Genomic DNA, 14,951 nt, shown 5'->3' with positions numbered 1-14,951 from the left:
TGTGCGTGTGTGCGTGTGTGCGTGTGTGCGTGTGCGTGCGCGTGCGCGCACTAAATTCCAGCAGTTCAGCTCAGGTTAGATTGGCATAAAATATCACCAAAGTATCACCAAAGCCGCAGCTGCAAGAATAGTTCTGTGCATTTTTAATAAGGTTTGTACGTATGTGTATGTGTTACTGTCCAGTGCAGGTATGCTAATTTCATTCATCCTCCTTAACAAGATAAGCCTGAGGTTATCTTTCATGCCTCACTCCCTTCTGAGCCCCCCCCGAAGCATGTGCACAGTTGATTGGCCTTGTAATGCCTGATCCAGTGTGATGGCTCCCATAACATGCACCCCTGAACCTGAGGACGGTTTGCAGCACAGCCTGTTGCCCCTATTGATATTGATGATGGATGGAGCTCTAACTCAAGCCACTTCATACCCATATAGGATGTAGTAAAATTTAACATTTCCAGAGAAACAGGACATTTCAGACAAAATCCTTCATCCGCTGTCCATATACACTCTCAGTCTGCTTTATTATGAACACCTGTACACCAGCTCATGCAATTATCCAATCAGCCAATCATATGGCAGCCGAGAAGTGCATAAAATGATGCAGATATAGGACAAGAGCTTCAGTTAATGTTCACATCAGACATCAAAATGGGGAAAAGCAAAAAACACAGTGTGTGTGGAAACGCCTTATTGATGAGAGAGGTCAGAGGAGAATGGCCAGAGTGATTGGGGTTGACAGGAAGGCTACAGTAACTCAAATAACCACTCCGTACAATCCTGGTGATCAGAAAAGCATCTCACAATGCACAGTGTAGACTTCGGGTTCCATTTCTGACATCCGAGAACAGGAATCTGAGCCTACAGGCTCACTAAAATTGGACAGTCGAAGATTAGAAACATATCGCCTTGTCTTTTTCCAGTATTGGCACACTATTCATTGTTTTTGTTTGTTTGTTTCTGGAGAACAGAATTCGTAAGGATGCAGTAATGATAAGTTAGTATTGGTAATAATGCTTTTCATGTAGTCATATATAAAGCTTGGCGACATGATGTGTTTCCATAGTAACTGCCTGGTCAGGGGTGTGATGCTTTAAATTAGGTGAATAGTTTGTTTATTTTGGGAAATAGAACAAACCAAATCTATTAGAAAATGTTGCAGGCAGGTACCATCAAAAATAATAACTGGGAGATTACAAAAAACTCAGGCACAAATTCTCTAGTTGAGACCAATTATGAGCTGGAGTAATGAGTAGCTGCCAGACACAGAATTCACAGATAGTGCTGGGATTTCTACATCTGGGTTTCTGTTTTTCAGTGTTGCTGGGGACATACTATTTAAATAATAAAACAAACAAACAAACAAATAAATAAATAAAACCCCTCTATTTGGGTTCAAATCCAAATATAGATACAAATATTTTGAGCATTAGACAGATACAGATAGCATCACTGTGCTGCATCTCTAATAAGCGCCCTTATTATGAGTACCCTATAAAAGAAGAGAAGAACTGTTGAATAACTGTTTTGCTAAGAGTGTACTAGTTGAAGACACTAACTGACTAGTCAGTTACCCATTTCTAATACACACACACACTTGCCATTTACTAAGCTCTTTGTTTTTCTCTCTGTAGGACCCAGCCTATTGGATCCAGGTTCACCGGTTGGAGCATGGCGATGGCGGCATCCTAGACTTGGATGATGTGTTATGTGACGTTGCTGATGACAAAGACCGGGTGAGTGTGTTTCTTATTCAGTGTGTAACTTGCCCTTGTTGATCCTGAAGGTCAGACTTCATCCTGAACATGTGCAGGTGTGAGGGATTACTGTGATGTGCGAGTCCCATGCCGAAGCCGGATGCACTCTAGCATGTTTTGGAATGGCCAGGATGTGGCTCATGCAGTGACAGTTATCTCATTACTTCCTCTTTTTCATTAGTCAGTGTGTGTCACATGGTGACTACGTCTAATTTGTCACTTGTAGGACCACTCACTCGTTTCGGCAATATGTTATCCTGAAAGAATTTCTTTATTGTGGTGGTGAAGCTATAAAATCACTAGGATGATGTCATCACAAAGACATGTTGTGAATTTTAACATTGACATTTAATCACTGGCTAGTCACAGTGTGTTCCTCTTTATGTGTGCGTGTGTGAGTGTGTCTTATATGATCATTAGCACCAGCACTAATGCACTCAAACTCTGAGCTAAGTGTTGTGGTGTTCAAACTGCAAACTAATTACTCTGTTGCTAAACAGAGTAGTAGTAGTTGCTAAACTAGTGCAGCTTTTAATTTTCCAGCTTGGTGCTTTGAACCCATATGGTTTTAGTGTGGTTCTGTTTATTCAAAAGCACATTTCATGAGATTAAAATAGCAATATATCACATCACAAATGTGCCTTATACTGGTTTGAAAGCCTTATCTGCTAGTGATTTAAAAATAATCGCTGTCATCTTAAATGCATGAGGGCCGCCATGCTGGCAAACTGGAGCGCTGTGTAGATGAAGGTTATGTAATTTAGGACATAAATTTTCATAGAGAGCAGCATGGGCTTTGTTTCAGATGATTCCTGCTGCTCTCTGCGACAGAGACATGGAAGAAAGGAGAGATGACTATAGACCTACACATCCAAGGCAGTGGATTTCAGAGCTTGTGAAAATGATGTATATTAATGAGGACAATGACATCTGTATTTATTGATGTTGTGATTGCACAATTAAGGTGGTGCACAATTAATCATGTGTTAATTGTGATCAATTTTTGGCATCTATTTTTCATTATTTCAAGCAAAAGTGGAATGTTGGTGAGCTTAACTAAAGTTCTGTAATCTAAACTAATTTAAACATGTTTAAAATCAAAATTATGTGTCGTAACAGTAATTTGGTTAAATATTGTGGCGGTATACTGTGTGAATATAATTGTGGTTATTTGTGGTATTTCAAAGATGAACATGTATTTAATGTGAGTAAGGAGCAGTTGTATTGCTAATATAAGGAGTAGGACTGAGCAATATCACAAAATAATAATGTTAGTTATTATTATTACACAGTATACCTTTTGGACATTATAGGTAGTGTGATATCTCTTTAATTATTATTTTTATTTCTTTCTTTTAACTAACAATTACAAACTAGACTACCTGGAAGTTTAAACATTTTTTTAACCCCCACCCCAAGACATTCAATAAAATCATCAAACTTTTAAAAATCAAGTATCATAATATAATTTTTTTTCATAATTTACTATTCTATGAATAGCAGCATACAATATACAATATGTGAGAAAAAAGCTGTTTTCTTTAAAGTAATAAAGTGATAAAGGGCCATAAAACTATATTGTTCCCAAATCAGCTTCATAATTCTGCTAAATATTCATCATAATACAGAGCAATGTAATGATCATTTTAGCTATTATCATGCATCTGTAATAAACAATATACATATATTGCGAGATCTGTCACTCTGTACAATCTTTATTTGTATTACAAATTATACATGCAATGAGTTGAATCAGTTGCTGTATTTAACGCTTTCTCACTTTCTCATAGCTACAGCGTATGAGTAGGGGTGGATGATAGGACAAGAATATCATATTACGATACTTGAAGGCATTGTTACTATACACGATATTTATCACAATATACAGTATGTATATATATATATATATATATATATATATATATATATATATATATATATATATAAATAAATAAATATATGTATGTGTGTATATATATATATATATATATATATATATATATATATATATATATAAATATATATATTTATATATATATATATTTATATATATATATAAAATGGTCATTACATTGCTCTGTATTATGATGAATATTTAGCAGAATTATGAAGCTGATTTGGGAACAATATAGTTATGTTTATATATGTTTGATAACCATCTGTCAGCAAAACAGTAAAAAAAAAAAAAAAAAAAAAAAAAAAAAAAACTACAAAAATTTCATCTACAATGTAAGCTGAAGAGTATGGAAAAATAGTACATTCTGATTTAAATTCAAATCTGCTTTAATGAATTTGAACAATAAATAAAAATACATTTTGCAATTTTAAAAGATTCAGTACAAAACTTTAACATCAAATCAGCAGCTTCCAGTCAGAGTTTCTCATAGACAAAGATGAATACCTGTGATATGTCCGAAAAATGTAACGTGACATAATTTATCATGATATCGATATTATATCGTCATATTGTCCAGCCCTGCTCCAGTTCAAGCATGGACTTGAGCAGTTAGAGGAATCACTCAAGGGCACCGTGTCTGTCTGATGGTTTTAGGATTTGAGCTCACAGCCTTGTTGTCACTAGCACACACTCTTTATACTGATAGTGGCACTGTCTTTGGCTGTGTATCCGTGTGTTATTGTCTGTGTAGGTGAGAGACAAGAACTCATACAGGTGTCACTGTGTGCTTGTGCGCATGCATTTGGGGAGCTGATCCTCTCATCTTGGAAGAGGTGGGCTCTTTGATTTGCTAGCTGCTATGGTAACGTGTCTGCTACAACACACACACAAACGCACACACACGCACACACCTGCAGCCCTGCTGTGAGAGATTGCTCCGAGGACTACACCACCCAGCTCACACTCCTCCCACATCATCTGTTCTGTTCTTCTTCTTCACACTCCTTTTCTCACACTCAGCTGTCTCACTCCATTCTCACCTCACACACCCTTATAACACTCTGTGTCTATATTTTGTGCTTTCACAAGATGGCTGCAATAATAGTGAGGATACAAATTTCCAGCCGTTTGACAGATGGCAGAGGCTACATCTGTGAGAAGAGGAGAGTGATACACGTGCTCTACAGTATAAAGCTCTCTGCAGGGATACTGATAAATATAAGCTGAGATTGCGTGACACAGAAGAGACAGATGATCGCAAAACAGGCAGCTTGGTTATCTACAGTTATCTGTTCTTTTTATCTCCATGCTCACAAAAAAATCATGTGGCCAGCTGTATGAACCGCTGGCCTCTGTAGCTTGGGACTCTACCTGATTTATGAAGTTCTGCAGAGAGATTTTTTTTTGAAAAGTAATACTCAGTAAAGACCTCACACACTGTTCGAATAGCATAATTAACATCCTTTTGGTGGACGTTACATTATGAAGGTTTGGCTGTAATGTCCTGGGCAATGTTCCCAGTTTGAGGTTAAAATAAAGCCACGAACAGTTTATTCAGTTGAAAATAATTTGCATAAATAGTTTACATTAGCATAACAGATTATTAACATAGCCTGGGTTTCATTCTCTTTCACACTGGTTACTCTTAAGATAAGAATAATATAAAAGAAAATGCTACTGTTCCTAACACAGTTACTGAAATGCACACTTTTGAGAAAGCGTGCATTTAACTTGAAAACGCTGATCTAACTTTAAGCATAGAGAAACAGAAAAATCCATTATTTTATATATGACATATTTGAAATGATATTTAACCAATATCATTGATCAAGCAAATATCCACACACCTAGTGCCAGCATCTCTGAGGTACTTTAGACGTTTGTGTTAATACTTTTTGCACCCCCTCTGTTCTGGACTGTGCATGAGGGATTGGGGTTTCACATTAAGACTCAGAAAGGACATTTTACAAATCACTGTGCTTTAGTCTTGAGTAGGTATTTTGGATGCATGTGTCATACAATCAACGCTGTCAAGTCAAGTGTTCCACACGAGCCCTCTGGCTGTCACAGCATGTCATTACAGTACATCTAAACTTAAAGTAACCGGTTTATTGAGACGTTTACAAATCCCTGGACACACCTCTGAGGTTGTAATACATTCTGTTTTAGGCTCTTGCTCAGTTCTTAAGTAAGTTTGTAACAGATTGTAATCAGGTATATTCACTGTTGGAAGTTTTGCCACACTTTAAGGAGATTTCAGAATGTCATGCTGGTAATTCTGGAAGTTTGAAATGTTATTTTAATAATTGTCGTCAGGTTGTAATTACATTTCTTTTTAAATAAAAGCCCAAGGTTTCCTGTTTTAGTCCCATTGAAATCTGCATAGTGTTAAAATCTGATATAAATGAGCAAAATGAGTAAATATAACCTTATAAATGTCATCCTGGGACTGTCGTGTGTACAAGTTCATTTTCTCCGTTTCCACTGAACTACTCAAAGCTAATTAGAGCTGCAGAGATCTCCACCATCTGTACAGATTACAGAAAGACGTACTGCTGTCTAGACGATCTCGCAGCTCTCTGCACTCTGGGGTTTCCTCGGCATTAGATTAGTCTGATTACAGACCGCGATTATTCTGTTGGTGTGATGCAAGTAGCAGCAGAGGTGAAGGGTTTGCTTTAATGTTTAACTCGGAGCAGACTGAGGTCAGGATTAAGGCTTAAACAGAGAGGATTAGAGGGAAACATAATTAAAGACTGGTTCAGCAGGGTGTCTCGTCCTGTTAATGATCAGTTAGAGTAGAGTAGGTCTACGCACTATTAACTTTATTATGAACTTAATTATTATATTCAGATAGGTTATGGCTAGTGATGCACTGAGAATGAAAAATTCTGGTTTAAAAAAAGGAAAAAAAATTTGAACCATTGTTTACATTTTGTGAATTTATTTTGCTTATTTATTTATGCTTTTGAATGAAACTTGATTGAAAAAGAGAAGTTAATACAAATGACAATTTCATATTGCAAGTAGGACTAAAAAAACCTTTGTGAAAATGTTTTGTCATTGATTGAGATGTTTATGCATGTGCAGTTAAAATTGGGTGCTGTTTGAACGTGTTGGAAATGATAAATGGCTTGTTGTATTTAATGCTAGAATAATAGCACAACCCTTGTCACTCTGCACTTTTCAACATTTCTTTTCTTTCATGCAAAGTGTGTGTGAGTGTGTGTGAGTGTGTGTGAGTGTGTGTGAGTGTGTGTGAGTGTGTGTGAGTGTGTGTGTGTGTGTGTGTGTGAGTGTGTGTGTGTGTGTGTGTGTTGGGGGGGGGGGATTCTGCGTTATACATTATTCTGCATTATACATTATTCTGCATTTAGATCAAAGCCTACAGCAGACATGTCCACTCAGAATTCCTGTACTGCCCTGATCAACAAACATCAGACCCCTCAGTGAGGCTGTAATGTGAAACATGGCTGTCATTGCTTCTCCTTTTAGAAACCATGTATGTTTATTAACTTGAAGCTTCAGTGTTTGTGTCATCCAGGCATCCAGCCCCTCTCGAGTGTGTTTTGCCAGGTGCTTTACCACAGACCTGTTTGTGTGTCTGTCTGCTCTGACCTTGGATGCCAGGAGTAACATTCTGTCCCCCAGTTGTCAGGGTATTGTGACTTAGTGTCCTCACCCTCTGCTGTCTATATGCAGGAGACCAGGTGTCGTGTGTGTGTGTGTGTGTGTGTGTGTGTGAAGTTTGTGTTAAGATTGTATTTTTATTATTATTCTTCTTATTATTATTCCTATTCTTATTATTATTATTTTCTTCAAGGTTTTGGGGGCTTTTGGGCCCCTTAACATGCTTAAAAACTCATGAAATTTGGCACGCACGTCAGTCGTGTATATGAGCTGTATGTTTGGACTTGGCAGCTATTGTAAAGCCTTAGACCTGGGCTTAACCTAACAGATCAGGGCAAAACAAGTTACTCTACAGCACTCGCTTCACTAAACATTGTTTTCATACACCCACCGGGTGGCAATGGCACCGTAGTGCTTGGGCCCGTCATCGCTGCTTGCAGCTATATTTATTATTATTGGAAAAAATCTTTCACACGTGCAACACATTTTCACGCAGACCATCACATGACACCATGCACTCACACAAACACTCATTCACACCTAGGGAAAATTTAAAGTCGCCAGTCCACCTACTGGCATGTTGTTGAGAGGTGTGAGGAAACCAGAGAACCTGGAAGAAAAACCCAGGGAGATGGCATAAGAAACATGGGGAGAACATGCAGAACTCCACACAGATAGTAACCCGAGCTCAGGATTGAACCGGAGACACTGGAGCTGTGAGGTGGCATCGATACCCTCTGCACCACCGTATACCTCTCGTGATTCCTCCTGGACAAGAGTTTGAAAACATTCTTCTACACACAGTAGTGTTACTGTTTCTCTCCCTCTTCTTTTCGCATAAAATGTTCTTTCCATGCTGGGGTAATCCTGTTTTCCACTGATTCTACAGCTAAGAACTTTTTACACTCAAGTCTTCAGCATCTGCAGTAATTCTATTAAGCCAATCATCCAGGAGTCTTAGCAGACTAACACTAAGTCACTGTTTGATTTTAACGACTGCTAATAGGCTCAGATTACTCCGGGTTAATAGAAGATATAGGTGTACACTGACTGAGCAGGACTCATCTCTGTTGGGCCTTGCTAAAAGGAAAGATGGAGTTTGAGGGTCTGAAGCTGGGCGGGGCTCAAGCAGTTGGCTAATTATCCTAGACTAAACCTGAGCTCTGTTTGAAATTCTACCCTCATTCACTCATTCACTATTTACTATAGAGCCTGGTGTGTATAGAGCAGCAGTAACGGATACACTAGCCCGAATACACACAACACTTACATGAGAAATGCATCATCACAGCACATCACATAAACAGTATGCGATATTAAATAGACTAGCAATACCACCACAAGTAAGACAGTTTAGCTGTATAAAATAAAGAAGAGACAAATGTGATATTTTCTCCTTAAATGCCAGTTCCTTCCCACTAGCCAGCCATACAACAGCTAACACGTGCTTCCTCCAAGACACATGAAGCCAGCAATCACATCTTTCGAACTGCCGTTAGTGCTGCGTCCCAGGGCAGCGTAACACACTTGGAGGAAAGCACTATCTGTCCTCTTCAGCATACATTAGCTTAGAGATGTCCATGATTTGGCTAGTATTTATCTGAGCTCATGTTCCCTGAATGCTTTTCTGTTATGCCACTTGGGAACCCAGTTTAAATGGTTATTTAACCATTTTTCCTTTTTTTTATATACAAGGTTAGCTTGAAGTATGAATAAATCGCTAAGCATTGGGATATTTTTTTGCATCAGCCATACTTATTTTACAGTGGACTATGGTTTAAAATGCAATGAACTGTTGAGGGACGGTTCTGGACATCACTGATACCCAAAGTCGTGCACTGTATGCTACAAGGGAAGAATTTGGTAACGCTTTCTATTACAGTCTCATAAATTCTATGTATTAACCCGGTAAATGTGTAGTACAAACTATAAAATAGTAATTATATTGGGTAATTATACTGGTTGGTAAAAGTACATCGATTGATAGAAATATCAGAGAACTGGCGTAAAAAGTTGGTAGGCAACGATAGTTTTCTAACTCCAATTCCAAGCATTGCCATTTGTTACACCACCAGATCGATTTCTTTTTCTTTTTTTTTTTTTTTTTTTGGTCCAGTATCTGATCCACTTTTATTTTTTTAATTTTTATTTATTTGTTAGTTTGTTTGTTGGTATTGGCCTGATACTGATTCTGGGTATTGTATTGGTGCTATCTCTAACTTTTACACCGTTGTAACTTGCTTCATCACTGCACTTGCTTCATCACATGCATGCTTTGTAAGATTATAGTCATCAAACAGTATGATCATTTTGGATTTGACATGAATACTCAGCTTAGGTTAGACCATTTTTCATAGGGAGAGATGGAGTTTACATATTAGTTAGTTAGTGTCTCTAATGACTTCCTCTTATTAAATAGAAGCAATAAGGCTGTCTCTTCTATCAAATACTTTTGTTTAACAAAGTCCTTAAGCCTCCAGGACCGCACCTTTCCTATTACATTCACTGTAGTCACTGAATTATGTGCTGATAAATAATGACTAATAACCCTGTAATCTTAGTGGATTAACGAAGGTGTATCAGTGTTTGTGTGAAACTCTGTGTCTCTAATGCATGGCCTGGCGTTTCTGGTTTCTACAGATACAGAATGATGGAACACTGAACACTGCAGTTTTTCTATAAGCAATACAAACAGTTGTTTGGTGTTTCTGGTGGGAAAAGTGAAGCACAAAGAAACAGTAAATTATCGAGGCAGCTCATCTTCATCAGTCATTTCTGCTCCACTGGTGCTGGACAGGCGTCTAAATGCTCTCGGCTTGGATTTATTGCAGTTTCTGGTTGCAGAAATGATTTAAAATGGCTCATTAGTGTTTACAGAGGCAGTTTAGTAGACAAAGCGTATGCTAGTAGCCTGAAGTCTTTCAGATGAGGATCTCTGGGCTGGTGTTGTTTCTCTGAAGGCGTGTCTGGTAGTAAAGTTCATGGTCATTAAACTTGTATAGACTTGAAGATATTTCTCCAGATCAGAACTGATGAGGCCTCACTGATGAGTAATAAACGTTCAGCTGACTTGACTTACAAAAAAAAAACAAACCATAAAAACAAAACAGAACATGATTTCTCAAACAAAAAAAAACCCAAAACCGATAATGCGAACGCTGTGATGCTCTGGAATGCAGTGCATTGTGGGTTGGAAGTGAAGTGACAGGGAATTTCGTGTGCGGTTAAATAGCTCTGGAGTGATAGTTATGCAAATACTGCTTACGAGTGTGTGTGTGTGTGTGTGTGTGTGTGTGTGTGTGTGTGTGTGTGCGCGTTCTTCTACTAATGAGGGTACAGCGCATGAATAGAGTCAAAACCGCCTGGCTTCAGTTTGCTCATGTCTGCTATCCAGGGCATCCACACAGGCATTCTTGCTCTTTTGTGTCTTACATGCCCAGAAACACACACATGCGCGCACACACACACACACACACACACACACACACACACACACAGACACACTCTCTCATAGTACTAAGCACATGCTTAGAGACTCATGGCTTTTGTAGTGCTATTTATAAATGCCTGCCTCTTTGTCTGTCTACCTCTCTCTCAAGTTTTCTGCTTTTTTTTGTCCCTTTCTTTCACCCCCCCTTTTCTTTAGCTACTCTCTCTCTCTCTCTCTCTCTCTCTCTCTCACACACGCACACACGCGCACTCACGCACACACACACACACACACACACACACACACACACACACACACTTGTGTTATTCAGGAGCTTGTGAAAGGTTGCCATTTGTTGGGAGAAAGTGGGTTTCTTGTTCCATTGCTTGATGAAGTGGCTGTTTTGTGGTGTTGTGGTTAGGTCTGTCAGTCATGTGATGTGTGTTGATGAAGATCAGTATAGAAATTGGCTGTGTGTCTGGCGCACACACACACACACACACACACACACACACACACACACACACACACACACACACACACACACACACACACACACACACAGGGAGGCATAAACTAGAGCTGTGCTTTCTCCATGCTTTTAGCAGTACGTCTGTATGATTATCTGTTGTACTTCAGCACCCTCTGCTGGTCTTCACAGGGTGGCTCGAAAGTTTTCATCTTAGCCCAGGTGTAGATTCTTTAGCTTTCCACTGGAGCTTTCTTAGTTTGCTGATGTGGCTAAAATCTCATCTGAGAGATCCAGTATTTTTGCTTCATGAACCTGTGTTGGCCTACTTTGTGTATATATTTAACGTGACTTGGCTGGTTGACTACATTTGGGAGAACAGGCAAATTGTGTTAATTTGAGCTTTATTTAAGCATTATAATGTATCAGAAAATGTGCTTTCCCTCAAGAATAACAGAGCATTGGTAATAATGTAGTTTTCTTATGTTCATGATGTTACTCACAGCCTTTATGAAGCTCTTTGTTTGATGATGCAGGAAATTCAGAACAATAAATTGTGTAACATGAAAGAAATGAATTGAACATGTTCAGAGATGACATTTTCAAACAACAAATTTAAAAATAACTATTGTGATAAACATTCATTAACCTTATTAATTTACTGTCATCATGATTCTTGGGATGGTGACATTTAGGCAGGGGTGTGGGTGTGGGTATGTGTGTGTGTGTGTGTGTGTGTTTGATACTGACACTCTTCCCATTAGGGGGTATGATCTAATTGGACAGGGTGCTTGAGGGTGTGTCACAGGGACTTACGGCATGTGGGCGTTTGGCCCAGAGGATATAGCAGTGTGGCTACTATTCATTTTGTCATCAGTGAGAGACACACACACACACACACACACACACTGTCAGTGCGGTAACACAGCATGATGGAATCAGCAAGCACTGATGCAGATATTAGAGGACAAAGTGTTCAAGGGAAAAACACACTATAATTTCATATTTCTGGTGATGTCTGTGTATTTCTCCTCTGTATTAATGGCGGCCGTTGAACAACACCGCAGTTGGAGCTCTGTAATTACACACATAGAGTGTTGTGGAGGTGTGATCCACTCACAAGCACCTCAGAGACTCAGGTTTTATTGAGTGAGCTTATTTGGAAGTTGGCCTCTGTAATCAGGGATGTAAGAAGTGAGGGTGTGAGGCTGCTATAGTGCCCACTACTCATAGCATTGTGTAACTGCAAATAAAAAAAATAACAGTCATGAGCAGCCTAGTCAGACATTTCATGGCATCTCAAACAAGAAATGACTGGGCTGCAGTTTTACATAGTTTGTAAGAATACATTTTTTTTTTTTTTAAATTATATTTTAAATTATTGCAATTCTGTTGTTTGCTTATTGCGTCACATTTGCTTGTCTTCTTTTCAATGTTCGGATTTGTTTCTAGCACAGACTCAGTGAATCTTTTAGAAAATTAGTAATATTTTGCTGTGTACACACTGCACATAAAAAAAAAAAAAAAATCTAAAATGTTGGTCTGCATCAGTGGTTTCTGTATTGGTCTCGTGTATAGTTGTACTGTCATCTCTTTGCACTTTAGCTATCTTTCCTTCAGTTTCTTATTTGGCTTATTAGCTTATTGGCTTATTCTTATTTTACTGTGTGATGTTGAAGGCAGTGCATGGACCATCCACGCTAGGTACTGTTATTACCACTAGATGGCACTGACACTAATAACATGGCCTTTCCTGTGCTCTGTGATTAAACATGGTGTTAACAGCACATCTGTTAGTAGAGGTGTTGTTTCTAGAATTCTGATTGGCTTTCCGAGTTTCTTGAAACGACCGTAGGGCCATCGCTATGGTTACAGTGCAAAAGTGGCATGGGGGCATGAGCCATGCTGTAGCTCATACAGCGAGGTTTAATTAGGAAACTCCAAAACACAGACCAACTGCTGCAGACTGGCAGGCTTCTGTCCAGCAGAAAATAAGAATATAATTACTGTCAGAGAGAGAGAGAGAGAGAGAGAAAGAGAAAGAGAGAGAGTGTGTGTGCACCCTGTTTTACAGAAAAAAAACCCTTTCCCCCTTTTACAGAAAAGGTATGTTGGTTTGGACCTATTGAAATGTTCTTCCTGCTTGTTGTGCATAAACCACACACACACACACACACATACACACACACACACACACACACTCTTCTTGGGTAGTTCTTCATAGAAGAAGAAGCCACTGAGGAGAGGTCTGTTTATCTCATCTGTCATTTAATCAATACAGCACTTTCTCCGAGAAAAGGCAACACTACAGGCGTTCACTTACTCTCTCTCTCTCTCTCTCTCTCTCTCTCTCTCTCTCTCTCTCTCAACATCCTCTGTCTGTCTTACACACAGATTCACAGATGCACCATGTTTTCTTTCCCACAGATATTATTAAGATAAAAGAGCAGAAGAGAATAGGATATACAAGAAGAGACTGAGTAAAGCAGTATGTGTGTTTGACTTTGTGGTTATGACGGACTTCACATATCACTCAAAGGCATCAAAGATCTTGAAATAGAGTGAATGCATGGGCTGGCATCTAATCACAGACTGCGAGTTTGTGTGTGTGTGTGTGAGACAGAAAGGCAGACAGAAAACAGTCATACATTTATAATACAACTGATAGGAGATGAAGCCACTATGTATGCAGGAGAGGTGGGTGTAGAGACACAAGCTCAGACTCCCCGACGCACTTTCTGTGATCGAAAAAGTAAATCTGTCAGTTGCATCATGTAAATAATCATCTGTATGCAGTTTGAAGGAGCCCTGGACCTGCTGCCATCTTGATCTTAAGAATCAGATCTTTGCAAGAAAGCTTGAAGCCAGTCGCTGACATTGAAAGTCATTATTCTGTGCTCCACTTGAAGGGGCTTGAAGCCGACGCCAAGACAAAGTGTTTCGTCAGGGATTTTTTTGAAGCGAGCCAGCATATCAATGCATAGTGCTATGAAGTGTTGATTGTCTGTAGTTTGCAAGGACAAAACTACTGAGCTGTCCTGCTACAAAGCTGGATTTGATGGTTACTCAGAGAGATGGTACTGATTCGATAGCCACTATCAGTATTGCAGAAAATGCAAATTAGATATTAGAGGGAAATCTAGCCAGAAACATTGCAGAATTACTTGTAGAGCTGTAACGATATAAAGTTGACGTGAGAGCTGCTCAGCAGTTTTGTGTAAGTAGTTTTGATAGTCATGTATTTGTTCCTGTAGTGTACCTGAGTGTTGGAGCTGTTTTTAGTGTGGTCATTTTAGACAGTCTTCTTAAGTGAAGTGATTCAATTAAAAATCCCTCATTTTAGAGCTTGGTATCGACTGAAACTCAAGGTTTCAGTCTCGGAAGAGGTCAGAGAAAAAAGGTCATCTTTAGTTACTGACCTGAAAGGAGCATTCGGTTGCATTGAGTGGAGATGGAAAACAGTTACTGAACTTGAATGTAATACTATAATGTCCTGAAATCCTGTAGTTTTGCTTGTGTAGATATTTCATGAATGTTAAAGTCAGATCAGTTGAGTAGCATTGTTTATACAACTGGAACTTCTCGTACCAAAACCAAAGGTACTTGTATTTGGGAATGGGGAGAGCAGCATTGTTCTTTACTGACTGTTTATCCATACCCTGTTACACATGTTACACAAAAAATAATTAATTGATGCCATGTTTGTGCTGTTGTGCTGTTTTTTTAATTTCCCATGTACCTGTACCTACCTGGATGTTTTTTTGACACACA

The 14,951-nt window shown here is 38.9% G+C and overlaps 1 protein-coding gene across 7 annotated transcripts in view; it reads left to right on the top strand.

The window, feature by feature from the left end:
* Positions 1–14,951, top strand: part of pard3aa (par-3 family cell polarity regulator alpha, a) — a 379,511-nt gene that overhangs the window by 48,501 nt on the left and 316,059 nt on the right. For all 7 annotated transcript variants that reach the window (XM_053233962.1, XM_034309095.2, XM_026944876.3 and 4 more), the window contains exon 2: positions 1,632–1,733. In XM_053233962.1, coding sequence (XP_053089937.1) covers positions 1,632–1,733 — 102 coding nt within the window. The remainder of the gene's footprint in view (positions 1–1,631; positions 1,734–14,951) is intronic.

Source organism: Pangasianodon hypophthalmus, chromosome 1 (genome assembly GCF_027358585.1).
Source record: "Pangasianodon hypophthalmus isolate fPanHyp1 chromosome 1, fPanHyp1.pri, whole genome shotgun sequence".
Classification (NCBI taxonomy): Eukaryota; Metazoa; Chordata; class Actinopteri; order Siluriformes; family Pangasiidae; genus Pangasianodon; species Pangasianodon hypophthalmus.
This window is presented reverse-complemented; position numbering and strand designations above follow the sequence as displayed.